The following is a 27,937-nucleotide window of genomic DNA, read 5'->3' as shown; positions in this document are numbered from 1 at the left end:
AATCAAAAATATTAACCACACTTGTAAAATGTGATTTAGAATTATTAATTTTTGTATTTGTTGAGTTGGATTGTGACTATAAAAAAGATTACATTGAAAATATAACATAGAGAAAGATATTTTGTTATCATTTATTAGCGGCCTTATTACATAGTGAAATATGTATATTTGTAATAATTGAATGTTTGCATTTAGTTGATTTTGGAGACTGGAGACAAGATTTTCCAAGGCTCAACACTAATACAAACTGTATGCTGGTAAATAGATTTTATCATAATATCAATACTGTTTTAAAATGGCAATATTTGTTTATGCAAAGAGTAAACCAAGGAAATATCCCCTCTCTTTAGAAATGAAAAAAAGGAGGAGAAGATCTATAAACAGTTGTAATAATATTGGTTGTTCTTTACTAGTTAAATTAGGTTAATTTCATAAAGGTTTAAGGTTAGTTTTCTTCAAAACATTTCCACCCCTTATTGATAGAGGATCAGCCTTTAGTTCAATATATAGTAGTATCTCATTTCAATACATTTTAATCAATCCAAAATTAAGCTTAAGAGCATGGCAATTATTATTTCATCACAATAGTAATAATTATGAATACGCAATATGCCAACTTTGCCAAGCACATATTTTTCAATCAAATTTAAATAAAAGTAAAAGGATGTCCATCTGTCTGTCTGTACTGAAAGATGTTAACTGCTGAACCAATAAGATTCTCCTTTACCCCTATACGGTTGGGAGGGAGGAAAGGTTGTTAATCACCAGCCCTCCTCCGAGTTTTCTATATCATTTTCTGTGTGTGCCCGATAGTTTGCAGAGCTGTTGCTGAAGATTCAATTTGTTCAATTTCATACTTCACTCTCTATAATCTTTTTTCATCTAGAAATCTAAGAATACCTTGCTCAATAACTTGCTATATAATGCAAGAATATGATTATATATAATCTTTTCAACTTTCAGGCACCTGGTAATCCTGTTTACAATTGGAATTGGAGTGAAGGTTCTTGTTATACTACCTTGAAAGCTTTATGCAAGATAATAGGTAATTACAGATGCTTATATTGAGTACTTTCTCCTTCTTTAAAACTTTTAATATAGCATGTTCTATTCCTAATAAAGTAATGATTTTCAAAATATAAATTTATATTTATCATCAAAAACAATATTTAAGATCCAACTACTACTGCAACCACTACTACTACTTATTGCAGTTATGGATATGTTGATGTAAACACAGGTAAACTAATTTTGTTTATCTTTTTATTGGCCTCTTTGGTAAATAAAAGTTATTTTACTTAAAGTTATCTTAAAGCAATAATTAAGAGTTGTCATATAATTAGAATGAGTTTACAATCATGACAAAATTTTATAAATTTTATTATGAAAAATGCTATAAAACTTCATTTTTAAAAGTTCTACAGTACTTACAAAATTAATTTATATGATTAATACCAAAATGACTGTATTAATAAAATAAATCATATCCCCCCCAACCCCCAAAAAAAGGATAAGTGAGTTACCATTCTTATTTTTAAATTGAAGTCTTATTCTAAATCTGCCAGAGTGTAATTTTTATAACACTCTCAAAATGCAAAAAAAAGTTAAAGCTACATGTCTATAAACGTTTACTAAAAGCGTGAACAAGATAATTCATACAGCCAATTCATCTTTGTACAGGATTCTGTTACAAATACAAAGTTCTACAAGATGTAAAGAGAACCTGGTATGATAGTAATGCTAAATGTCAGGAATCTGGGGGAGTATTGGCCTCTATAAAAACAGTTGAAGAATTAGAATATGTTAAAGGTCAGTGAAAATTATAAAAAGAATCAGGGACAAGGGACAGAGATTCTGAAAAACCATTTTTAATGAAAATTTCCCTACAACACACTTCCTTTATTTTCCCCTACTTCACCACTTCCTTTTAGTTACAACACAAAGCAAGTATTACGCCAAATACCGTACAATCAAATATAAATTTTTTTGTCTTTATGCCTTAATATAAGGTAGTAAGGTTTTTTTTCTGTGAGGTTAAGATTTTAATAAATCCTGAACCAATTAAGTAATCCAATTTCAGGAATCTTTATACAAATCATAGGATAGTTTTAGACTATTTCATTATTAGACTCTTGTATTAAGATGGTTTTAGATCTATCCATTATGGAAAAAAAAGAACAAACCTAGTTATAGAAAGCTCAGCTTGAAATTATACTAAACCTTCACATAAAATTAATAAAATGTCTCTAGCACACTGTTTTATTATTATCTAGACGTATTAACAAAAATCGCTGGACTTCATGCTGATGTATGGCTTGGGGGATCTGACGAAGAAAATGAAGGAACTTGGGTCTGGACAGATGAATCACCAGGTACTATCTATACATGGTAGTTAGTAATATGACTTAGAGGGATATAATAATGGATGCAGAATATACGTGGATATTATGACAGGAGATAAATTGTTGTAAATTTAGGTTGCTGATACTCCCCCCCGCCCACCTTTTTCAAAATTGATTTGAAAATAAATTATTTATTTTCTCCATATGCCTGGGCTATACAGTAACCCTATATCTGTGGGCTCAAACATTGCTGCCTTAACTTTGCAGGGATACCCAGTACTCACTACACACTTCTCTAACCTGACCAAATGTAATAAATAAGTTATGTAAAAATAATTTTTATGAATGCTATCCAGGTTGCTTAGTGAAATATGTATATTTGTAATAATTGAATGTTTGCATTTAGTTGATTTTGGAGACTGGAGAAAAGATTTTCCAAGGCTCAACACTAATACAAACTGTATGCTGGTAAATGAATTTTATCATAATTTCAATACTGTTTTAAATGGTAATATTTGTTCATGCAAAGGAAAACCACAAAAACCTCCCTTCTCTTTAGAAATGAAAATAAGGAGGAGAAGATCTATAAGCAGTTAGAATAATATTGGTTGTTCTTTACTAGTTAAATTAGGTTAATTTCATAAAGGTTTAAGGCTAGTTTACATCAAACCCTTTCTGATCCTTATTGATAGAGGAACAGCCTTTAGTTTAATATACATATATTAGTATTCCATTTCTATACATTATAACATTATAATCAACCCGAAGTTAAACTGAAGAGCATGGCAATTATTATTTCATCACAATAGTAATAATTATGAATAAGCAATATGCCAACTTTGCCAAGCACATATTTTTCAATCAAACTTAAATAAAAGTAAAAGGATGTCCATATGTCTGTCTGTACTGAAAGATGTTAACTGCTGAACCAATAAGATTCTCCTTTACCCCTATACGGTTGGGAGGGAGGAAAGGTTGTGTAATCACCATCCCTCCTCCGAGTTTTCTATATCATTTTCTGTGTGTGACCGATAGTTTGCAGAGCTGTTGCTGAAGATTCATGTAAATCAGACCACCTCAAAGGCCAACAAAAAGTTGTTAAGCTACACTCATGCATCCCTGTTCAATTTCATACTTCACTCTCTATAATCTTTTTTCATCTAGAAATCTAAGAATACCTTGCTCAATAACTTGCTATATAATGCAAGAATATGATTATATATAATCTTTTCAACTTTCAGGCACCTGGTAATCCTGTTTACAATTGGAATTGGAGTGAAGGTTCTTGTAATACTACCTTGAAAGCTTTATGCAAGATAATAGGTAATTACAGATGCTTATATTGAGTACTTTCTCCTTCTTTAAAACTTTTAATATAGCATGTTCTATTCCTAATAAAGTAATGATTTTCAAAATATAAATTTATATTTATCATCAAAAACAATATTTAAGATCCAACTACTACTGCAACCACTACTACTACTTATTGCAGTTATGGATATGTTGATGTAAACACAGGTAAACTAATTTTGTTTATCTTTTTATTGGCCTCTTTGGTAAATAAAAGTTATTTTACTTAAAGTTATCTTAAAGCAATAATTAAGAGTTGTCATATAATTAGAATGAGTTTACAATCATGACAAAATTTTATAAATTTTATTATGAAAAATGCTATAAAACTTCATTTTTAAAAGTTCTACAGTACTTACAAAATTAATTTATATGATTAATACCAAAATGACTGTATTAATAAAATAAATCATATCCCCCCAAACCCCCCAAAAAAGGATAAGTGAGTTACCATTCTTATTTTTAAATTGAAGTCTTATTCTAAATCTGCCAGAGTGTAATTTTTATAACACTCTCAAAATGCTAAAAAAAGTTAAAGCTACATGTCTATAAACGTTTACTAAAAGTGTGAACAAGATAATTCATACAGCCAATTCATCTTTGTACAGGATTCTGTTACAAATACAAAGTTCTACAAGATGTAAAGAGAACCTGGTATGATAGTAATGCTAAATGTCAGGAATCTGGGGGAGTATTGGCCTCTATAAAAACAGTTGAAGAATTAGAATATGTTAAAGGTCAGTGAAAATTATAAAAAGAATCAGGGACAAGGGACAGAGATTCTGAAAAACCATTTTTAATGAAAATTTCCCTACAACACACTTCCTTTATTTTCCCCTACTTCACCACTTCCTTTTAGTTACAACACAAAGCAAGTATTACGCCAAATACCGTACAATCAAATATAAATTTTTTTGTCTTTATGCCTTAATATAAGGTAGTAAGGTTTTTTTTCTGTGAGGTTAAGATTTTAATAAATCCTGAACCAATTAAGTAATCCAATTTCAGGAATCTTTATACAAATCATAGGATAGTTTTAGACTATTTCATTATTAGACTCTTGTATTAAGATGGTTTTAGATCTATCCATTATGGAAAAAAAAGAACAAACCTAGTTATAGAAAGCTCAGCTTGAAATTATACTAAACCTTCACATAAAATTAATAAAATGTCTCTAGCACACTGTTTTATTATTATCTAGACGTATTAACAAAAATCGCTGGACTTCATGCTGATGTATGGCTTGGGGGATCTGACGAAGAAAATGAAGGAACTTGGGTCTGGACAGATGAATCACCAGGTACTATCTATACATGGTAGTTAGTAATATGACTTAGAGGGATATAATAATGGATGCAGAATATACGTGGATATTTTGACAGGAGATAAATTGTTGTAAATTTAGGTTGCTGATACTCCCCCCCGCCCACCTTTTTCAAAATTGATTTGAAAATAAATTATTTATTTTCTCCATATGCCTGGGCTATACAGTAACCCTATATCTGTGGGCTCAAACATTGCTGCCTTAACTTTGCAGGGATACCCAGTACTCACTACACACTTCTCTAACCTGACCAAATGTAATAAATAAGTTATGTAAAAATAATTTTTATGAATGCTATCCAGGTTGCTTAGTGAAATATGTATATTTGTAATAATTGAATGTTTGCATTTAGTTGATTTTGGAGACTGGAGAAAAGATTTTCCAAGGCTCAACACTAATACAAACTGTATGCTGGTAAATGAATTTTATCATAATTTCAATACTGTTTTAAATGGTAATATTTGTTCATGCAAAGGAAAACCACAAAAACCTCCCTTCTCTTTAGAAATGAAAATAAGGAGGAGAAGATCTATAAGCAGTTAGAATAATATTGGTTGTTCTTTACTAGTTAAATTAGGTTAATTTCATAAAGGTTTAAGGCTAGTTTACATCAAACCCTTTCTGATCCTTATTGATAGAGGAACAGCCTTTAGTTTAATATACATATATTAGTATTCCATTTCTATACATTATAACATTATAATCAACCCGAAGTTAAACTGAAGAGCATGGCAATTATTATTTCATCACAATAGTAATAATTATGAATAAGCAATATGCCAACTTTGCCAAGCACATATTTTTCAATCAAACTTAAATAAAAGTAAAAGGATGTCCATATGTCTGTCTGTACTGAAAGATGTTAACTGCTGAACCAATAAGATTCTCCTTTACCCCTATACGGTTGGGAGGGAGGAAAGGTTGTTAATCACCATCCCTCCTCCGAGTTTTCTATATCATTTTCTGTGTGTGACCGATAGTTTGCAGAGCTGTTGCTGAAGATTCATGTAAATCAGACCACCTCAAAGGCCAACAAAAAGTTGTTAAGCTACACTCATGCATCCCTGTTCAATTTCATACTTCACTCTCTATAATCTTTTTTCATCTAGAAATCTAAGAATACCTTGCTCAATAACTTGCTATATAATGCAAGAATATGATTATATATAATCTTTTCAACTTTCAGGCACCTGGTAATCCTGTTTACAATTGGAATTGGAGTGAAGGTTCTTGTAATACTACCTTGAAAGCTTTATGCAAGATAATAGGTAATTACAGATGCTTATATTGAGTACTTTCTCCTTCTTTAAAACTTTTAATATAGCATGTTCTATTCCTAATAAAGTAATGATTTTCAAAATATAAATTTATATTTATCATCAAAAACAATATTTAAGATCCAACTACTACTGCAACCACTACTACTACTTATTGCAGTTATGGATATGTTGATGTAAACACAGGTAAACTAATTTTGTTTATCTTTTTATTGGCCTCTTTGGTAAATAAAAGTTATTTTACTTAAAGTTATCTTAAAGCAATAATTAAGAGTTGTCATATAATTAGAATGAGTTTACAATCATGACAAAATTTTATAAATTTTATTATGAAAAATGCTATAAAACTTCATTTTTAAAAGTTCTACAGTACTTACAAAATTAATTTATATGATTAATACCAAAATGACTGTATTAATAAAATAAATCATATCCCCCCAAACCCCCCAAAAAAGGATAAGTGAGTTACCATTCTTATTTTTAAATTGAAGTCTTATTCTAAATCTGCCAGAGTGTAATTTTTATAACACTCTCAAAATGCTAAAAAAAGTTAAAGCTACATGTCTATAAACGTTTACTAAAAGTGTGAACAAGATAATTCATACAGCCAATTCATCTTTGTACAGGATTCTGTTACAAATACAAAGTTCTACAAGATGTAAAGAGAACTTGGTATGATAGTAATGCTAAATGTCAGGAATCTGGGGGAGTATTGGCCTCTATAAAAACAGTTGAAGAATTAGAATATGTTAAAGGTCAGTGAAAATTATAAAAAGAATCAGGGACAATTGACAGAGATTCTGAAAAACCATTTTTAATGAAAATTTCCCTACAACACACTTCCTTTATTTTCCCCTACTTCACCACTTCCTTTTAGTTACAACACAAAGCAAGTATTACGCCAAATACCGTACAATCAAATATAAATTTTTTTGTCTTTATGCCTTAATATAAGGTAGTAAGGTTTTTTTTCTGTGAGGTTAAGATTTTAATAAATCCTGAACCAATTAAGTAATCCAATTTCAGGAATCTTTATACAAATCATAGGATAGTTTTAGACTATTTCATTATTAGACTCTTGTATTAAGATGGTTTTAGATCTATCCATTATGGAAAAAAAAGAACAAACCTAGTTATAGAAAGCTCAGCTTGAAATTATACTAAACCTTCACATAAAATTAATAAAATGTCTCTAGCACACTGTTTTATTATTATCTAGACGTATTAACAAAAATCGCTGGACTTCATGCTGATGTATGGCTTGGGGGATCTGACGAAGAAAATGAAGGAACTTGGGTCTGGACAGATGAATCACCAGGTACTATCTATACATGGTAGTTAGTAATATGACTTAGAGGGATATAATAATGGATGCAGAATATACGTGGATATTTTGACAGGAGATAAATTGTTGTAAATTTAGGTTGCTGATACTCCCCCCCGCCCACCTTTTTCAAAATTGATTTGAAAATAAATTATTTATTTTCTCCATATGCCTGGGCTATACAGTAACCCTATATCTGTGGGCTCAAACATTGCTGCCTTAACTTTGCAGGGATACCCAGTACTCACTACACACTTCTCTAACCTGACCAAATGTAATAAATAAGTTATGTAAAAATAATTTTTATGAATGCTATCCAGGTTGCTTAGTGAAATATGTATATTTGTAATAATTGAATGTTTGCATTTAGTTGATTTTGGAGACTGGAGAAAAGATTTTCCAAGGCTCAACACTAATACAAACTGTATGCTGGTAAATGAATTTTATCATAATTTCAATACTGTTTTAAATGGTAATATTTGTTCATGCAAAGGAAAACCACAAAAACCTCCCTTCTCTTTAGAAATGAAAATAAGGAGGAGAAGATCTATAAGCAGTTAGAATAATATTGGTTGTTCTTTACTAGTTAAATTAGGTTAATTTCATAAAGGTTTAAGGCTAGTTTACATCAAACCCTTTCTGATCCTTATTGATAGAGGAACAGCCTTTAGTTTAATATACATATATTAGTATTCCATTTCTATACATTATAACATTATAATCAACCCGAAGTTAAACTGAAGAGCATGGCAATTATTATTTCATCACAATAGTAATAATTATGAATAAGCAATATGCCAACTTTGCCAAGCACATATTTTTCAATCAAACTTAAATAAAAGTAAAAGGATGTCCATATGTCTGTCTGTACTGAAAGATGTTAACTGCTGAACCAATAAGATTCTCCTTTACCCCTATACGGTTGGGAGGGAGGAAAGGTTGTTAATCACCATCCCTCCTCCGAGTTTTCTATATCATTTTCTGTGTGTGACCGATAGTTTGCAGAGCTGTTGCTGAAGATTCATGTAAATCAGACCACCTCAAAGGCCAACAAAAAGTTGTTAAGCTACACTCATGCATCCCTGTTCAATTTCATACTTCACTCTCTATAATCTTTTTTCATCTAGAAATCTAAGAATACCTTGCTCAATAACTTGCTATATAATGCAAGAATATGATTATATATAATCTTTTCAACTTTCAGGCACCTGGTAATCCTGTTTACAATTGGAATTGGAGTGAAGGTTCTTGTAATACTACCTTGAAAGCTTTATGCAAGATAATAGGTAATTACAGATGCTTATATTGAGTACTTTCTCCTTCTTTAAAACTTTTAATATAGCATGTTCTATTCCTAATAAAGTAATGATTTTCAAAATATAAATTTATATTTATCATCAAAAACAATATTTAAGATCCAACTACTACTGCAACCACTACTACTACTTATTGCAGTTATGGATATGTTGATGTAAACACAGGTAAACTAATTTTGTTTATCTTTTTATTGGCCTCTTTGGTAAATAAAAGTTATTTTACTTAAAGTTATCTTAAAGCAATAATTAAGAGTTGTCATATAATTAGAATGAGTTTACAATCATGACAAAATTTTATAAATTTTATTATGAAAAATGCTATAAAACTTCATTTTTAAAAGTTCTACAGTACTTACAAAATTCATTTATATGATTAATACCAAAATGACTGTATTAATAAAATAAATCATATCCCCCCCAACCCCCAAAAAAAGGATAAGTGAGTTACCATTCTTATTTTTAAATTGAAGTCTTATTCTAAATCTGCCAGAGTGTAATTTTTATAACACTCTCAAAATGCTAAAAAAAGTTAAAGCTACATGTCTATAAACGTTTACTAAAAGCGTGAACAAGATAATTCATACAGCCAATTCATCTTTGTACAGGATTCTGTTACAAATACAAAGTTCTACAAGATGTAAAGAGAACCTGGTATGATAGTAATGCTAAATGTCAGGAATCTGGGGGAGTATTGGCCTCTATAAAAACAGTTGAAGAATTAGAATATGTTAAAGGTCAGTGAAAATTATAAAAAGAATCAGGGACAAGGGACAGAGATTCTGAAAAACCATTTTTAATGAAAATTTCCCTACAACACACTTCCTTTATTTTCCCCTACTTTACCACTTCCTTTTAGTTACAACACAAAACAAGTATTACGCCAAATACCGTACAATCAAATATAAATTTTTTTGTCTTTATGCCTTAATATAAGGTAGTAAGGTTTTTTTTCTGTGAGGTTAAGATTTTAATAAATCCTGAACCAATTAAGTAATCCAATTTCAGGAATCTTTATACAAATCATAGGATAGTTTTAGACTATTTCATTATTAGACTCTTGTATTAAGATGGTTTTAGATCTATCCATTATGGAAAAAAAAGAACAAACCTAGTTATAGAAAGCTCAGCTTGAAATTATACTAAACCTTCACATAAAATTAATAAAATGTCTCTAGCACACTGTTTTATTATTATCTAGACGTATTAACAAAAATCGCTGGACTTCATGCTGATGTATGGCTTGGGGGATCTGACGAAGAAAATGAAGGAACTTGGGTCTGGACAGATGAATCACCAGGTACTATCTATACATGGTAGTTAGTAATATGACTTAGAGGGATATAATAATGGATGCAGAATATACGTGGATATTATGACAGGAGATAAATTGTTGTAAATTTAGGTTGCTGATACTCCCCCCCGCCCACCTTTTTCAAAATTGATTTGAAAATAAATTATTTATTTTCTCCATATGCCTGGGCTATACAGTAACCCTATATCTGTGGGCTCAAACATTGCTGCCTTAACTTTGCAGGGATACCCAGTACTCACTACACACTTCTCTAACCTGACCAAATGTAATAAATAAGTTATGTAAAAATAATTTTTATGAATGCTATCCAGGTTGCTTAGTGAAATATGTATATTTGTAATAATTGAATGTTTGCATTTAGTTGATTTTGGAGACTGGAGAAAAGATTTTCCAAGGCTCAACACTAATACAAACTGTATGCTGGTAAATGAATTTTATCATAATTTCAATACTGTTTTAAATGGTAATATTTGTTCATGCAAAGGAAAACCACAAAAACCTCCCTTCTCTTTAGAAATGAAAATAAGGAGTAGAAGATCTATAAGCAGTTAGAATAATATTGGTTGTTCTTTACTAGTTAAATTAGGTTAATTTCATAAAGGTTTAAGGCTAGTTTACATCAAACCCTTTCTGATCCTTATTGATAGAGGAACAGCCTTTAGTTTAATATACATATATTAGTATTCCATTTCTATACATTATAACATTATAATCAACCCGAAGTTAAACTGAAGAGCATGGCAATTATTATTTCATCACAATAGTAATAATTATGAATAAGCAATATGCCAACTTTGCCAAGCACATATTTTTCAATCAAACTTAAATAAAAGTAAAAGGATGTCCATATGTCTGTCTGTACTGAAAGATGTTAACTGCTGAACCAATAAGATTCTCCTTTACCCCTATACGGTTGGGAGGGAGGAAAGGTTGTTAATCACCATCCCTCCTCCGAGTTTTCTATATCATTTTCTGTGTGTGACCGATAGTTTGCAGAGCTGTTGCTGAAGATTCATGTAAATCAGACCACCTCAAAGGCCAACAAAAAGTTGTTAAGCTACACTCATGCATCCCTGTTCAATTTCATACTTCACTCTCTATAATCTTTTTTCATCTAGAAATCTAAGAATACCTTGCTCAATAACTTGCTATATAATGCAAGAATATGATTATATATAATCTTTTCAACTTTCAGGCACCTGGTAATCCTGTTTACAATTGGAATTGGAGTGAAGGTTCTTGTAATACTACCTTGAAAGCTTTATGCAAGATAATAGGTAATTACAGATGCTTATATTGAGTACTTTCTCCTTCTTTAAAACTTTTAATATAGCATGTTCTATTCCTAATAAAGTAATGATTTTCAAAATATAAATTTATATTTATCATCAAAAACAATATTTAAGATCCAACTACTACTGCAACCACTACTACTACTTATTGCAGTTATGGATATGTTGATGTAAACACAGGTAAACTAATTTTGTTTATCTTTTTATTGGCCTCTTTGGTAAATAAAAGTTATTTTACTTAAAGTTATCTTAAAGCAATAATTAAGAGTTGTCATATAATTAGAATGAGTTTACAATCATGACAAAATTTTATAAATTTTATTATGAAAAATGCTATAAAACTTCATTTTTAAAAGTTCTACAGTACTTACAAAATTAATTTATATGATTAATACCAAAATGACTGTATTAATAAAATAAATCATATCCCCCCCAACCCCCAAAAAAAGGATAAGTGAGTTACCATTCTTATTTTTAAATTGAAGTCTTATTCTAAATCTGCCAGAGTGTAATTTTTATAACACTCTCAAAATGCTAAAAAAAGTTAAAGCTACATGTCTATAAACGTTTACTAAAAGCGTGAACAAGATAATTCATACAGCCAATTCATCTTTGTACAGGATTCTGTTACAAATACAAAGTTCTACAAGATGTAAAGAGAACCTGGTATGATAGTAATGCTAAATGTCAGGAATCTGGGGGAGTATTGGCCTCTATAAAAACAGTTGAAGAATTAGAATATGTTAAAGGTCAGTGAAAATTATAAAAAGAATCAGGGACAAGGGACAGAGATTCTGAAAAACCATTTTTAATGAAAATTTCCCTACAACACACTTCCTTTATTTTCCCCTACTTCACCACTTCCTTTTAGTTACAACACAAAGCAAGTATTACGCCAAATACCGTACAATCAAATATAAATTTTTTTGTCTTTATGCCTTAATATAAGGTAGTAAGGTTTTTTTTCTGTGAGGTTAAGATTTTAATAAATCCTGAACCAATTAAGTAATCCAATTTCAGGAATCTTTATACAAATCATAGGATAGTTTTAGACTATTTCATTATTAGACTCTTGTATTAAGATGGTTTTAGATCTATCCATTATGGAAAAAAAAGAACAAACCTAGTTATAGAAAGCTCAGCTTGAAATTATACTAAACCTTCACATAAAATTAATAAAATGTCTCTAGCACACTGTTTTATTATTATCTAGACGTATTAACAAAAATCGCTGGACTTCATGCTGATGTATGGCTTGGGGGATCTGACGAAGAAAATGAAGGAACTTGGGTCTGGACAGATGAATCACCAGGTACTATCTATACATGGTAGTTAGTAATATGACTTAGAGGGATATAATAATGGATGCAGAATATACGTGGATATTATGACAGGAGATAAATTGTTGTAAATTTAGGTTGCTGATACTCCCCCCCGCCCACCTTTTTCAAAATTGATTTGAAAATAAATTATTTATTTTCTCCATATGCCTGGGCTATACAGTAACCCTATATCTGTGGGCTCAAACATTGCTGCCTTAACTTTGCAGGGATACCCAGTACTCACTACACACTTCTCTAACCTGACCAAATGTAATAAATAAGTTATCTAAAAATAATTTTTATGAATGCTATCCAGGTTGCTTAGTGAAATATGTATATTTGTAATAATTGAATGTTTGCATTTAGTTGATTTTGGAGACTGGAGAAAAGATTTTCCAAGGCTCAACACTAATACAAACTGTATGCTGGTAAATGAATTTTATCATAATTTCAATACTGTTTTAAATGGTAATATTTGTTCATGCAAAGGAAAACCACAAAAACCTCCCTTCTCTTTAGAAATGAAAATAAGGAGGAGAAGATCTATAAGCAGTTAGAATAATATTGGTTGTTCTTTACTAGTTAAATTAGGTTAATTTCATAAAGGTTTAAGGCTAGTTTACATCAAACCCTTTCTGATCCTTATTGATAGAGGAACAGCCTTTAGTTTAATATACATATATTAGTATTCCATTTCTATACATTATAACATTATAATCAACCCGAAGTTAAACTAAAGAGCATGGCAATTATTATTTCATCACAATAGTAATAATTATGAATAAGCAATATGCCAACTTTGCCAAGCACATATTTTTCAATCAAACTTAAATAAAAGTAAAAGGATGTCCATATGTCTGTCTGTACTGAAAGATGTTAACTGCTGAACCAATAAGATTCTCCTTTACCCCTATACGGTTGGGAGGGAGGAAAGGTTGTTAATCACCATCCCTCCTCCGAGTTTTCTATATCATTTTCTGTGTGTGACCGATAGTTTGCAGAGCTGTTGCTGAAGATTCATGTAAATCAGACCACCTCAAAGGCCAACAAAAAGTTGTTAAGCTACACTCATGCATCCCTGTTCAATTTCATACTTCACTCTCTATAATCTTTTTTCATCTAGAAATCTAAGAATACCTTGCTCAATAACTTGCTATATAATGCAAGAATATGATTATATATAATCTTTTCAACTTTCAGGCACCTGGTAATCCTGTTTACAATTGGAATTGGAGTGAAGGTTCTTGTAATACTACCTTGAAAGCTTTATGCAAGATAATAGGTAATTACAGATGCTTATATTGAGTACTTTCTCCTTCTTTAAAACTTTTAATATAGCATGTTCTATTCCTAATAAAGTAATGATTTTCAAAATATAAATTTATATTTATCATCAAAAACAATATTTAAGATCCAACTACTACTGCAACCACTACTACTACTTATTGCAGTTATGGATATGTTGATGTAAACACAGGTAAACTAATTTTGTTTATCTTTTTATTGGCCTCTTTGGTAAATAAAAGTTATTTTACTTAAAGTTATCTTAAAGCAATAATTAAGAGTTGTCATATAATTAGAATGAGTTTACAATCATGACAAAATTATATAAATTTTATTATGAAAAATGCTATAAAACTTCATTTTTAAAAGTTCTACAGTACTTACAAAATTCATTTATATGATTAATACCAAAATGACTGTATTAATAAAATAAATCATATCCCCCCCAACCCCCAAAAAAAGGATAAGTGAGTTACCATTCTTATTTTTAAATTGAAGTCTTATTCTAAATCTGCCAGAGTGTAATTTTTATAACACTCTCAAAATGCGAAAAAAAGTTAAAGCTACATGTCTATAAACGTTTACTAAAAGCGTGAACAAGATAATTCATACAGCCAATTCATCTTTGTACAGGATTCTGTTACAAATACAAAGTTCTACAAGATGTAAAGAGAACCTGGTATGATAGTAATGCTAAATGTCAGGAATCTGGGGGAGTATTGGCCTCTATAAAAACAGTTGAAGAATTAGAATATGTTAAAGGTCAGTGAAAATTATAAAAAGAATCAGGGACAAGGGACAGAGATTCTGAAAAACCATTTTTAATGAAAATTTCCCTACAACACACTTCCTTTATTTTCCCCTACTTCACCACTTCCTTTTAGTTACAACACAAAACAAGTATTACGCCAAATACCGTACAATCAAATATAAATTTTTTTGTCTTTATGCCTTAATATAAGGTAGTAAGGTTTTTTTTCTGTGAGGTTAAGATTTTAATAAATCCTGAACCAATTAAGTAATCCAATTTCAGGAATCTTTATACAAATCATAGGATAGTTTTAGACTATTTCATTATTAGACTCTTGTATTAAGATGGTTTTAGATCTATCCATTATGGAAAAAAAAGAACAAACCTAGTTATAGAAAGCTCAGCTTGAAATTATACTAAACCTTCACATAAAATTAATAAAATGTCTCTAGCACACTGTTTTATTATTATCTAGACGTATTAACAAAAATCGCTGGACTTCATGCTGATGTATGGCTTGGGGGATCTGACGAAGAAAATGAAGGAACTTGGGTCTGGACAGATGAATCACCAGGTACTATCTATACATGGTAGTTAGTAATATGACTTAGAGGGATATAATAATGGATGCAGAATATACGTGGATATTTTGACAGGAGATAAATTGTTGTAAATTTAGGTTGCTGATACTCCCCCCCGCCCACCTTTTTCAAAATTGATTTGAAAATAAATTATTTATTTTCTCCATATGCCTGGGCTATACAGTAACCCTATATCTGTGGGCTCAAACATTGCTGCCTTAACTTTGCAGGGATACCCAGTACTCACTACACACTTCTCTAACCTGACCAAATGTAATAAATAAGTTATGTAAAAATAATTTTTATGAATGCTATCCAGGTTGCTTAGTGAAATATGTATATTTGTAATAATTGAATGTTTGCATTTAGTTGATTTTGGAGACTGGAGAAAAGATTTTCCAAGGCTCAACACTAATACAAACTGTATGCTGGTAAATGAATTTTATCATAATTTCAATACTGTTTTAAATGGTAATATTTGTTCATGCAAAGGAAAACCACAAAAACCTCCCTTCTCTTTAGAAATGAAAATAAGGAGGAGAAGATCTATAAGCAGTTAGAATAATATTGGTTGTTCTTTACTAGTTAAATTAGGTTAATTTCATAAAGGTTTAAGGCTAGTTTACATCAAACCCTTTCTGATCCTTATTGATAGAGGAACAGCCTTTAGTTTAATATACATATATTAGTATTCCATTTCTATACATTATAACATTATAATCAACCCGAAGTTAAACTGAAGAGCATGGCAATTATTATTTCATCACAATAGTAATAATTATGAATAAGCAATATGCCAACTTTGCCAAGCACATATTTTTCAATCAAACTTAAATAAAAGTAAAAGGATGTCCATATGTCTGTCTGTACTGAAAGATGTTAACTGCTGAACCAATAAGATTCTCCTTTACCCCTATACGGTTGGGAGGGAGGAAAGGTTGTTAATCACCATCCCTCCTCCGAGTTTTCTATATCATTTTCTGTGTGTGACCGATAGTTTGCAGAGCTGTTGCTGAAGATTCATGTAAATCAGACCACCTCAAAGGCCAACAAAAAGTTGTTAAGCTACACTCATGCATCCCTGTTCAATTTCATACTTCACTCTCTATAATCTTTTTTCATCTAGAAATCTAAGAATACCTTGCTCAATAACTTGCTATATAATGCAAGAATATGATTATATATAATCTTTTCAACTTTCAGGCACCTGGTAATCCTGTTTACAATTGGAATTGGAGTGAAGGTTCTTGTAATACTACCTTGAAAGCTTTATGCAAGATAATAGGTAATTACAGATGCTTATATTGAGTACTTTCTCCTTCTTTAAAACTTTTAATATAGCATGTTCTATTCCTAATAAAGTAATGATTTTCAAAATATAAATTTATATTTATCATCAAAAACAATATTTAAGATCCAACTACTACTGCAACCACTACTACTACTTATTGCAGTTATGGATATGTTGATGTAAACACAGGTAAACTAATTTTGTTTATCTTTTTATTGGCCTCTTTGGTAAATAAAAGTTATTTTACTTAAAGTTATCTTAAAGCAATAATTAAGAGTTGTCATATAATTAGAATGAGTTTACAATCATGACAAAATTTTATAAATTTTATTATGAAAAATGCTATAAAACTTCATTTTTAAAAGTTCTACAGTACTTACAAAATTCATTTATATGATTAATACCAAAATGACTGTATTAATAAAATAAATCATATCCCCCCCAACCCCCAAAAAAAGGATAAGTGAGTTACCATTCTTATTTTTAAATTGAAGTCTTATTCTAAATCTGCCAGAGTGTAATTTTTATAACACTCTCAAAATGCTAAAAAAAGTTAAAGCTACATGTCTATAAACGTTTACTAAAAGCGTGAACAAGATAATTCATACAGCCAATTCATCTTTGTACAGGATTCTGTTACAAATACAAAGTTCTACAAGATGTAAAGAGAACCTGGTATGATAGTAATGCTAAATGTCAGGAATCTGGGGGAGTATTGGCCTCTATAAAAACAGTTGAAGAATTAGAATATGTTAAAGGTCAGTGAAAATTATAAAAAGAATCAGGGACAAGGGACAGAGATTCTGAAAAACCATTTTTAATGAAAATTTCCCTACAACACACTTCCTTTATTTTCCCCTACTTCACCACTTCCTTTTAGTTACAACACAAAGCAAGTATTACGCCAAATACCGTACAATCAAATATAAATTTTTTTGTCTTTATGCCTTAATATAAGGTAGTAAGGTTTTTTTTCTGTGAGGTTAAGATTTTAATAAATCCTGAACCAATTAAGTAATCCAATTTCAGGAATCTTTATACAAATCATAGGATAGTTTTAGACTATTTCATTATTAGACTCTTGTATTAAGATGGTTTTAGATCTATCCATTATGGAAAAAAAAGAACAAACCTAGTTATAGAAAGCTCAGCTTGAAATTATACTAAACCTTCACATAAAATTAATAAAATGTCTCTAGCACACTGTTTTATTATTATCTAGACGTATTAACAAAAATCGCTGGACTTCATGCTGATGTATGGCTTGGGGGATCTGACGAAGAAAATGAAGGAACTTGGGTCTGGACAGATGAATCACCAGGTACTATCTATACATGGTAGTTAGTAATATGACTTAGAGGGATATAATAATGGATGCAGAATATACGTGGATATTATGACAGGAGATAAATTGTTGTAAATTTAGGTTGCTGATACTCCCCCCCGCCCACCTTTTTCAAAATTGATTTGAAAATAAATTATTTATTTTCTCCATATGCCTGGGCTATACAGTAACCCTATATCTGTGGGCTCAAACATTGCTGCCTTAACTTTGCAGGGATACCCAGTACTCACTACACACTTCTCTAACCTGACCAAATGTAATAAATAAGTTATGTAAAAATAATTTTTATGAATGCTATCCAGGTTGCTTAGTGAAATATGTATATTTGTAATAATTGAATGTTTGCATTTAGTTGATTTTGGAGACTGGAGAAAAGATTTTCCAAGGCTCAACACTAATACAAACTGTATGCTGGTAAATGAATTTTATCATAATTTCAATACTGTTTTAAATGGTAATATTTGTTCATGCAAAGGAAAACCACAAAAACCTCCCTTCTCTTTAGAAATGAAAATAAGGAGGAGAAGATCTATAAGCAGTTAGAATAATATTGGTTGTTCTTTACTAGTTAAATTAGGTTAATTTCATAAAGGTTTAAGGCTAGTTTACATCAAACCCTTTCTGATCCTTATTGATAGAGGAACAGCCTTTAGTTTAATATACATATATTAGTATTCCATTTCTATACATTATAACATTATAATCAACCCGAAGTTAAACTGAAGAGCATGGCAATTATTATTTCATCACAATAGTAATAATTATGAATAAGCAATATGCCAACTTTGCCAAGCACATATTTTTCAATCAAACTTAAATAAAAGTAAAAGGATGTCCATATGTCTGTCTGTACTGAAAGATGTTAACTGCTGAACCAATAAGATTCTCCTTTACCCCTATACGGTTGGGAGGGAGGAAAGGTTGTTAATCACCATCCCTCCTCCGAGTTTTCTATATCATTTTCTGTGTGTGACCGATAGTTTGCAGAGCTGTTGCTGAAGATTCATGTAAATCAGACCACCTCAAAGGCCAACAAAAAGTTGTTAAGCTACACTCATGCATCCCTGTTCAATTTCATACTTCACTCTCTATAATCTTTTTTCATCTAGAAATCTAAGAATACCTTGCTCAATAACTTGCTATATAATGCAAGAATATGATTATATATAATCTTTTCAACTTTCAGGCACCTGGTAATCCTGTTTACAATTGGAATTGGAGTGAAGGTTCTTGTAATACTACCTTGAAAGCTTTATGCAAGATAATAGGTAATTACAGATGCTTATATTGAGTACTTTCTCCTTCTTTAAAACTTTTAATATAGCATGTTCTATTCCTAATAAAGTAATGATTTTCAAAATATAAATTTATATTTATCATCAAAAACAATATTTAAGATCCAACTACTACTGCAACCACTACTACTACTTATTGCAGTTATGGATATGTTGATGTAAACACAGGTAAACTAATTTTGTTTATCTTTTTATTGGCCTCTTTGGTAAATAAAAGTTATTTTACTTAAAGTTATCTTAAAGCAATAATTAAGAGTTGTCATATAATTAGAATGAGTTTACAATCATGACAAAATTATATAAATTTTATTATGAAAAATGCTATAAAACTTCATTTTTAAAAGTTCTACAGTACTTACAAAATTCATTTATATGATTAATACCAAAATGACTGTATTAATAAAATAAATCATATCCCCCCCAACCCCCAAAAAAAGGATAAGTGAGTTACCATTCTTATTTTTAAATTGAAGTCTTATTCTAAATCTGCCAGAGTGTAATTTTTATAACACTCTCAAAATGCGAAAAAAAGTTAAAGCTACATGTCTATAAACGTTTACTAAAAGCGTGAACAAGATAATTCATACAGCCAATTCATCTTTGTACAGGATTCTGTTACAAATACAAAGTTCTACAAGATGTAAAGAGAACCTGGTATGATAGTAATGCTAAATGTCAGGAATCTGGGGGAGTATTGGCCTCTATAAAAACAGTTGAAGAATTAGAATATGTTAAAGGTCAGTGAAAATTATAAAAAGAATCAGGGACAAGGGACAGAGATTCTGAAAAACCATTTTTAATGAAAATTTCCCTACAACACACTTCCTTTATTTTCCCCTACTTCACCACTTCCTTTTAGTTACAACACAAAACAAGTATTACGCCAAATACCGTACAATCAAATATAAATTTTTTTGTCTTTATGCCTTAATATAAGGTAGTAAGGTTTTTTTTCTGTGAGGTTAAGATTTTAATAAATCCTGAACCAATTAAGTAATCCAATTTCAGGAATCTTTATACAAATCATAGGATAGTTTTAGACTATTTCATTATTAGACTCTTGTATTAAGATGGTTTTAGATCTATCCATTATGGAAAAAAAAGAACAAACCTAGTTATAGAAAGCTCAGCTTGAAATTATACTAAACCTTCACATAAAATTAATAAAATGTCTCTAGCACACTGTTTTATTATTATCTAGACGTATTAACAAAAATCGCTGGACTTCATGCTGATGTATGGCTTGGGGGATCTGACGAAGAAAATGAAGGAACTTGGGTCTGGACAGATGAATCACCAGGTACTATCTATACATGGTAGTTAGTAATATGACTTAGAGGGATATAATAATGGATGCAGAATATACGTGGATATTATGACAGGAGATAAATTGTTGTAAATTTAGGTTGCTGATACTCCCCCCCGCCCACCTTTTTCAAAATTGATTTGAAAATAAATTATTTATTTTCTCCATATGCCTGGGCTATACAGTAACCCTATATCTGTGGGCTCAAACATTGCTGCCTTAACTTTGCAGGGATACCCAGTACTCACTACACACTTCTCTAACCTGACCAAATGTAATAAATAAGTTATGTAAAAATAATTTTTATGAATGCTATCCAGGTTGCTTAGTGAAATATGTATATTTGTAATAATTGAATGTTTGCATTTAGTTGATTTTGGAGACTGGAGAAAAGATTTTCCAAGGCTCAACACTAATACAAACTGTATGCTGGTAAATGAATTTTATCATAATTTCAATACTGTTTTAAATGGTAATATTTGTTCATGCAAAGGAAAACCACAAAAACCTCCCTTCTCTTTAGAAATGAAAATAAGGAGTAGAAGATCTATAAGCAGTTAGAATAATATTGGTTGTTCTTTACTAGTTAAATTAGGTTAATTTCATAAAGGTTTAAGGCTAGTTTACATCAAACCCTTTCTGATCCTTATTGATAGAGGAACAGCCTTTAGTTTAATATACATATATTAGTATTCCATTTCTATACATTATAACATTATAATCAACCCGAAGTTAAACTGAAGAGCATGGCAATTATTATTTCATCACAATAGTAATAATTATGAATAAGCAATATGCCAACTTTGCCAAGCACATATTTTTCAATCAAACTTAAATAAAAGTAAAAGGATGTCCATATGTCTGTCTGTACTGAAAGATGTTAACTGCTGAACCAATAAGATTCTCCTTTACCCCTATACGGTTGGGAGGGAGGAAAGGTTGTTAATCACCATCCCTCCTCCGAGTTTTCTATATCATTTTCTGTGTGTGACCGATAGTTTGCAGAGCTGTTGCTGAAGATTCATGTAAATCAGACCACCTCAAAGGCCAACAAAAAGTTGTTAAGCTACACTCATGCATCCCTGTTCAATTTCATACTTCACTCTCTATAATCTTTTTTCATCTAGAAATCTAAGAATACCTTGCTCAATAACTTGCTATATAATGCAAGAATATGATTATATATAATCTTTTCAACTTTCAGGCACCTGGTAATCCTGTTTACAATTGGAATTGGAGTGAAGGTTCTTGTAATACTACCTTGAAAGCTTTATGCAAGATAATAGGTAATTACAGATGCTTATATTGAGTACTTTCTCCTTCTTTAAAACTTTTAATATAGCATGTTCTATTCCTAATAAAGTAATGATTTTCAAAATATAAATTTATATTTATCATCAAAAACAATATTTAAGATCCAACTACTACTGCAACCACTACTACTACTTATTGCAGTTATGGATATGTTGATGTAAACACAGGTAAACTAATTTTGTTTATCTTTTTATTGGCCTCTTTGGTAAATAAAAGTTATTTTACTTAAAGTTATCTTAAAGCAATAATTAAGAGTTGTCATATAATTAGAATGAGTTTACAATCATGACAAAATTTTATAAATTTTATTATGAAAAATGCTATAAAACTTCATTTTTAAAAGTTCTACAGTACTTACAAAATTCATTTATATGATTAATACCAAAATGACTGTATTAATAAAATAAATCATATCCCCCCCAACCCCCAAAAAAAGGATAAGTGAGTTACCATTCTTATTTTTAAATTGAAGTCTTATTCTAAATCTGCCAGAGTGTAATTTTTATAACACTCTCAAAATGCTAAAAAAAGTTAAAGCTACATGTCTATAAACGTTTACTAAAAGCGTGAACAAGATAATTCATACAGCCAATTCATCTTTGTACAGGATTCTGTTACAAATACAAAGTTCTACAAGATGTAAAGAGAACCTGGTATGATAGTAATGCTAAATGTCAGGAATCTGGGGGAGTATTGGCCTCTATAAAAACAGTTGAAGAATTAGAATATGTTAAAGGTCAGTGAAAATTATAAAAAGAATCAGGGACAAGGGACAGAGATTCTGAAAAACCATTTTTAATGAAAATTTCCCTACAACACACTTCCTTTATTTTCCCCTACTTCACCACTTCCTTTTAGTTACAACACAAAGCAAGTATTACGCCAAATACCGTACAATCAAATATAAATTTTTTTGTCTTTATGCCTTAATATAAGGTAGTAAGGTTTTTTTTCTGTGAGGTTAAGATTTTAATAAATCCTGAACCAATTAAGTAATCCAATTTCAGGAATCTTTATACAAATCATAGGATAGTTTTAGACTATTTCATTATTAGACTCTTGTATTAAGATGGTTTTAGATCTATCCATTATGGAAAAAAAAGAACAAACCTAGTTATAGAAAGCTCAGCTTGAAATTATACTAAACCTTCACATAAAATTAATAAAATGTCTCTAGCACACTGTTTTATTATTATCTAGACGTATTAACAAAAATCGCTGGACTTCATGCTGATGTATGGCTTGGGGGATCTGACGAAGAAAATGAAGGAACTTGGGTCTGGACAGATGAATCACCAGGTACTATCTATACATGGTAGTTAGTAATATGACTTAGAGGGATATAATAATGGATGCAGAATATACGTGGATATTATGACAGGAGATAAATTGTTGTAAATTTAGGTTGCTGATACTCCCCCCCGCCCACCTTTTTCAAAATTGATTTGAAAATAAATTATTTATTTTCTCCATATGCCTGGGCTATACAGTAACCCTATATCTGTGGGCTCAAACATTGCTGCCTTAACTTTGCAGGGATACCCAGTACTCACTACACACTTCTCTAACCTGACCAAATGTAATAAATAAGTTATCTAAAAATAATTTTTATGAATGCTATCCAGGTTGCTTAGTGAAATATGTATATTTGTAATAATTGAATGTTTGCATTTAGTTGATTTTGGAGACTGGAGAAAAGATTTTCCAAGGCTCAACACTAATACAAACTGTATGCTGGTAAATGAATTTTATCATAATTTCAATACTGTTTTAAATGGTAATATTTGTTCATGCAAAGGAAAACCACAAAAACCTCCCTTCTCTTTAGAAATGAAAATAAGGAGGAGAAGATCTATAAGCAGTTAGAATAATATTGGTTGTTCTTTACTAGTTAAATTAGGTTAATTTCATAAAGGTTTAAGGCTAGTTTACATCAAACCCTTTCTGATCCTTATTGATAGAGGAACAGCCTTTAGTTTAATATACATATATTAGTATTCCATTTCTATACATTATAACATTATAATCAACCCGAAGTTAAACTGAAGAGCATGGCAATTATTATTTCATCACAATAGTAATAATTATGAATAAGCAATATGCCAAGCATATATTTTCAATCAACTTTAAAGAAAAGTAAAAGGATGTCCATATGTCTGTCTGTACTGAAAGATGTTAACTGCTGAACCAATAAGATTCTCCTTTACCCCTATACGGTTGGGAGGGAGGGAAGGTCGTTAATCTCCATCCCTCCTCCGAGTTTTCTATATCATTTTCTGTGTGTGACCGATAGTTGGCAGAGCTGTTGCTGATGATTCAGGTAAATCAGACCGCCTCAAAGGCCAATAAAAAGTTGTTAAGCTGTACCCAAGCACCCTTATTCATATTTCACTCACTATAATCTTTTTTATCTAGAAATCTAAGAATACCTTGCTCAATAACTTGCTATATAATGCAAGAATATGATTATATATAATCTTTTCAACTTTCAGGCACCTGGTAATCCTGTTTACAATTGGAATTGGAGTGAAGGTTCTTGTAATACTACCTTGAAAGCTTTATGCAAGATAATAGGTAATTACAGATGCTTATATTGAGTACTTTCTCCTTCTTTAAAACTTTTAATGTAGCATGTTCTATTCATAATAAAGTAATGATTTTCAAAATAGTAAAATAAGAATAAAAATGCATTTAAAAAATATTGATCCAAGTCAGAGAACTCCTACAAAGAATTATAAAATTAAGTTTATTTCAGCAAAATTTTTTGGTTTGATAGTTATTTTCAGGGTTTCTCTGGCTAAGATCAATATTTTTAAACAAATTTTCAAGGCAAATTAGGTTAGATGAGAGAAAAGATAATTTGTCCTCAAAGATATTTTAAAGTGCAATGGTGAATTCTTTTTTTTCATTTCAGTAGGTTAATGTATCATATTCAAAATAAAAAAAAATCATTTAATATTGACCCACTTTAGTGATTTCTACATTGACAGAATGATTTTGAAATTTATTCTCTTATTATACATCATTACAAAAACGCAATAAATTACAGAATAAAAATCCTACTACAATATGTATTACAATTAAATCGTATTTTACAGTATAAAGTGTGTTACCTTTTTTTATGTTTTATTATCATTTGGCCACAACTTGGTAAAAAATGCTCACAAATCAGACCTTTTTCGACCAAAGATACTCAAATGGCTCCTTTACAAGCCCAATCAATCAGTTTTAAGATATCTTTATATTTCAAGAAAAATTGATGAAAATACTAAAAAACAGCAAATTTGGGTGTTACCTTTTATATGCACAGATACCATAAAATCAACAGAAAAAATACTTATTTTTACTTTTCTGTCATTTTTAAAGTTTGATTCTGTTAAATTGGCTATTCTTGAAGGGATTTATGCATTGAAATATACTGAAACATAATATTGGGCAGAAATTAATGTATTTCAAAGAAGGAAAATTTTGGAAAATAAGAAATTCGACCTCTATCACTTCAGAGGACAGCTGCCAACCTCCAGTTGACATGATAGTTGAAGTGATAGAGGTCAAATTTCTTATTTTCCAAAAATTTTTTCTTTAAAATACATTAATTTCTGTCCAATATTATGTTTCAGTATAATCAATGCATAAATCCCTTCAAGAATAGCCAATTTAACAGAATCAAACTTTAAAAATGACAGAAAAGTAAAAATAAGAATTTTTTCTGGTGATTTTATGGTATCTGTGCATATAAAAGGTAACACCCAAATTTGCCGTTTTTTAGTATTTTCATCAATTTTCCTTGAAATATAATGATATCTTAAAACTGATTGATTGGGCTTGTAAAGGAACCATTTGAGTATCTTCGGTCGAAAAAGTTCTGGTTTGGAAGCATTTTTGACCAAGTTGTAGCCAAATAATAATAAAACATAAAAAAAAGGTAACACACTTTAATTATCATTTCAAATACAATTATTTAATGCTAGTGAAGGAGGGCGAGCCGTTTCGGTAATTGGTAGACGAAGGATCAGCTGGGAGTTTGGCTTTTCTTCCAAAATAGGCCAGGAATGGAGTCACACCTGTGGCCTTGCAGACTTTCATATTGTATGTCATGGTAATAGCTGGCAGATGGGGCTCCTAGTTGTTATCATTCCTATCTAAAAACTACTGCATGCCGGTGTTCAGGGTGCGGTGGAACATCTCCACCTTGTTGGACTGAGGGTTGTAGGGCGGAGGGTGTGTTAGCCCTATCTCCAACTGCGCAGCTAGCTGTGTAGAAACTTTGCCAGTAAACTCGAGGCTATTGTCTGAATGGATCTTCAGTGGACAACCAAAGGTGGCAAGGTGCTTGTGCATCAGGGTCGTAGCGTCATCGTGGCATGTGAGGATATAGCGGTTCGGGTAGGGGTTTCTGGCAGCAGGACCACCAGGTCAATGAATGAAACTTGCTGAGTGGAACATGGATCCCCTCTTTAATCCTCTCCCTGGTGATCTTCTGGACACAGTCAGGGCAGGTCTGAACCATGAGCCGGACATCCCTGTGGACGGTGGGCCACCAGGAGTGTGTGATGACCCTGGCCAGCGTGGCTTCCATGCCCCTGTGGCCAGCCATGTGATAATACAATCAGATAAGGAAGCGAAGCTTAAATACAATTCCAACCAGCCTACTTCACTAGCTTTACAAATTTTAGGCCCATCCTAGTTACAGTTGGCAATGGGTTGACATTTACTGTAGTCACTGTATACACTGTATCCACTCAATACTTGGCTGTGTGTAAGATACAAGATAATTATACAGATACTTATATTAACAAGTCCCTGGGTAAAAAATAACTTAAAGACAAAATGTACTAAATAAAAGTAGTAAGGAAGCAAATAATGGCTCAAATTGAACGATAGTAGGAACTTCTATATAAAAAACACACAGAAATATTCATAAAGCTATCTATACCAGGATTTACAGGAATCTTTAAACCTATAGATAAAAGTTGATAAATTAAAGGGGTAAAAAAGCAAAATACTTGGTTATCCTTGTAATAGTCGGAATTTCTACAGGGTCATTCAAGTCTGAAGAAAAATGAGTTTTTTAAAAAACTTAATTATGCATAGAAAAAAATCAATTAAATACAAAATGCTTTTTATATTTGGAAAACCTGGTATGGGACATTTATGTTTTAAATATTTAAAAACGATTATTTCCACAAATTATGCCTTATATGTATATGTTGCTTAATATCTTTTATTTCAGCATAATTACAATTATTGATGTTGACCCTGGCCTCAATATGATCTGCCTGAATGACATGGATAAAATATATTTTTTTTAATATTTATTTTGTAAATTTTTCATTGCATTTCAAATTTCTACAGAAAATAAATTATTTTTGGCTTAAATGTTTTATGACTATTTAACCCTTTACAGTCGGGCCCCTTGCCGCACCTTAATCAGTCGGGGGGGGGGGCGTTCAACGCCCCCCCCTATTATCTCAGTTCCTATTAGAGCTAGAGGGCTAAATTTTTTTGTGCAAGTCCCCTGTTTGATAATGAATTTCCGACCTTTTATAAGTCTAAGTCAATTTTCGCTTCCTTCACCCTTTTATTTAACAACCTTTGTTTTTAGGTCCTTTTTTACTTAAAAATTTCAAACGGCTGTAATTTTCTTATTTTTGAAGCTAGAAGAAAATTTTTTTTCCAGAAAATGTTTATCTTTATGTAAATTTTACATTAGTAATATCAAAATATAAATTTCAGCGGCCGCAGCTGTACTTGGCAGCTGCCAGCCGCCGCAGTCGGCGGTCGGCGGGAAAACGGCGGCGGATCTTCATGAAATTTTAATACGTTATGTAGACATGTAAGAAAAGCTTAAGTTTAAAATTTGAAGTCTCTAAGTCAAAAATTGCGGCCACAGGAGCCTTTTAAAGATTTC

The 27,937-nt window shown here is 30.9% G+C and overlaps 2 protein-coding genes across 2 annotated transcripts in view; both read left to right on the top strand.

Annotated features, from left to right (window-relative positions):
* Positions 1-27,937, top strand: part of LOC145306744 (OCIA domain-containing protein 1-like) — a 369,294-nt gene that overhangs the window by 252,697 nt on the left and 88,660 nt on the right. The gene's annotated exons all lie outside the window — the stretch shown is intronic.
* Positions 296-26,023, top strand: LOC145307591 (macrophage mannose receptor 1-like). The gene is made up of 47 exons (XM_080150045.1): positions 296-320; positions 1,175-1,240; positions 1,681-1,809; positions 2,274-2,372; positions 2,749-2,810; positions 3,584-3,665; positions 3,795-3,860; positions 4,301-4,429; positions 4,894-4,992; positions 5,369-5,430; positions 6,203-6,284; positions 6,414-6,479; positions 6,920-7,048; positions 7,513-7,611; positions 7,988-8,049; positions 8,822-8,903; positions 9,033-9,098; positions 9,539-9,667; positions 10,132-10,230; positions 10,607-10,668; positions 11,441-11,522; positions 11,652-11,717; positions 12,158-12,286; positions 12,751-12,849; positions 13,226-13,287; positions 14,060-14,141; positions 14,271-14,336; positions 14,777-14,905; positions 15,370-15,468; positions 15,845-15,906; positions 16,679-16,760; positions 16,890-16,955; positions 17,396-17,524; positions 17,989-18,087; positions 18,464-18,525; positions 19,298-19,379; positions 19,509-19,574; positions 20,015-20,143; positions 20,608-20,706; positions 21,083-21,144; positions 21,917-21,998; positions 22,128-22,193; positions 22,634-22,762; positions 23,227-23,325; positions 23,702-23,763; positions 24,519-24,600; positions 25,998-26,023. The coding sequence occupies exons 1-47, from the start codon at positions 296-298 to the stop codon at positions 26,021-26,023; spliced, it is 3,993 nt and encodes a 1,330-aa protein (XP_080006171.1).

The sequence above is a fragment of the Acartia tonsa genome, chromosome 15, assembly GCF_053477335.1.
Source record: "Acartia tonsa isolate MP-2025a chromosome 15, ASM5347733v1, whole genome shotgun sequence".
Lineage (NCBI taxonomy): Eukaryota > Metazoa > Arthropoda > Copepoda > Calanoida > Acartiidae > Acartia > Acartia tonsa.
Note: the sequence above shows the minus strand (reverse complement) of the source record. Positions and strands in the feature narration are given on the sequence as shown.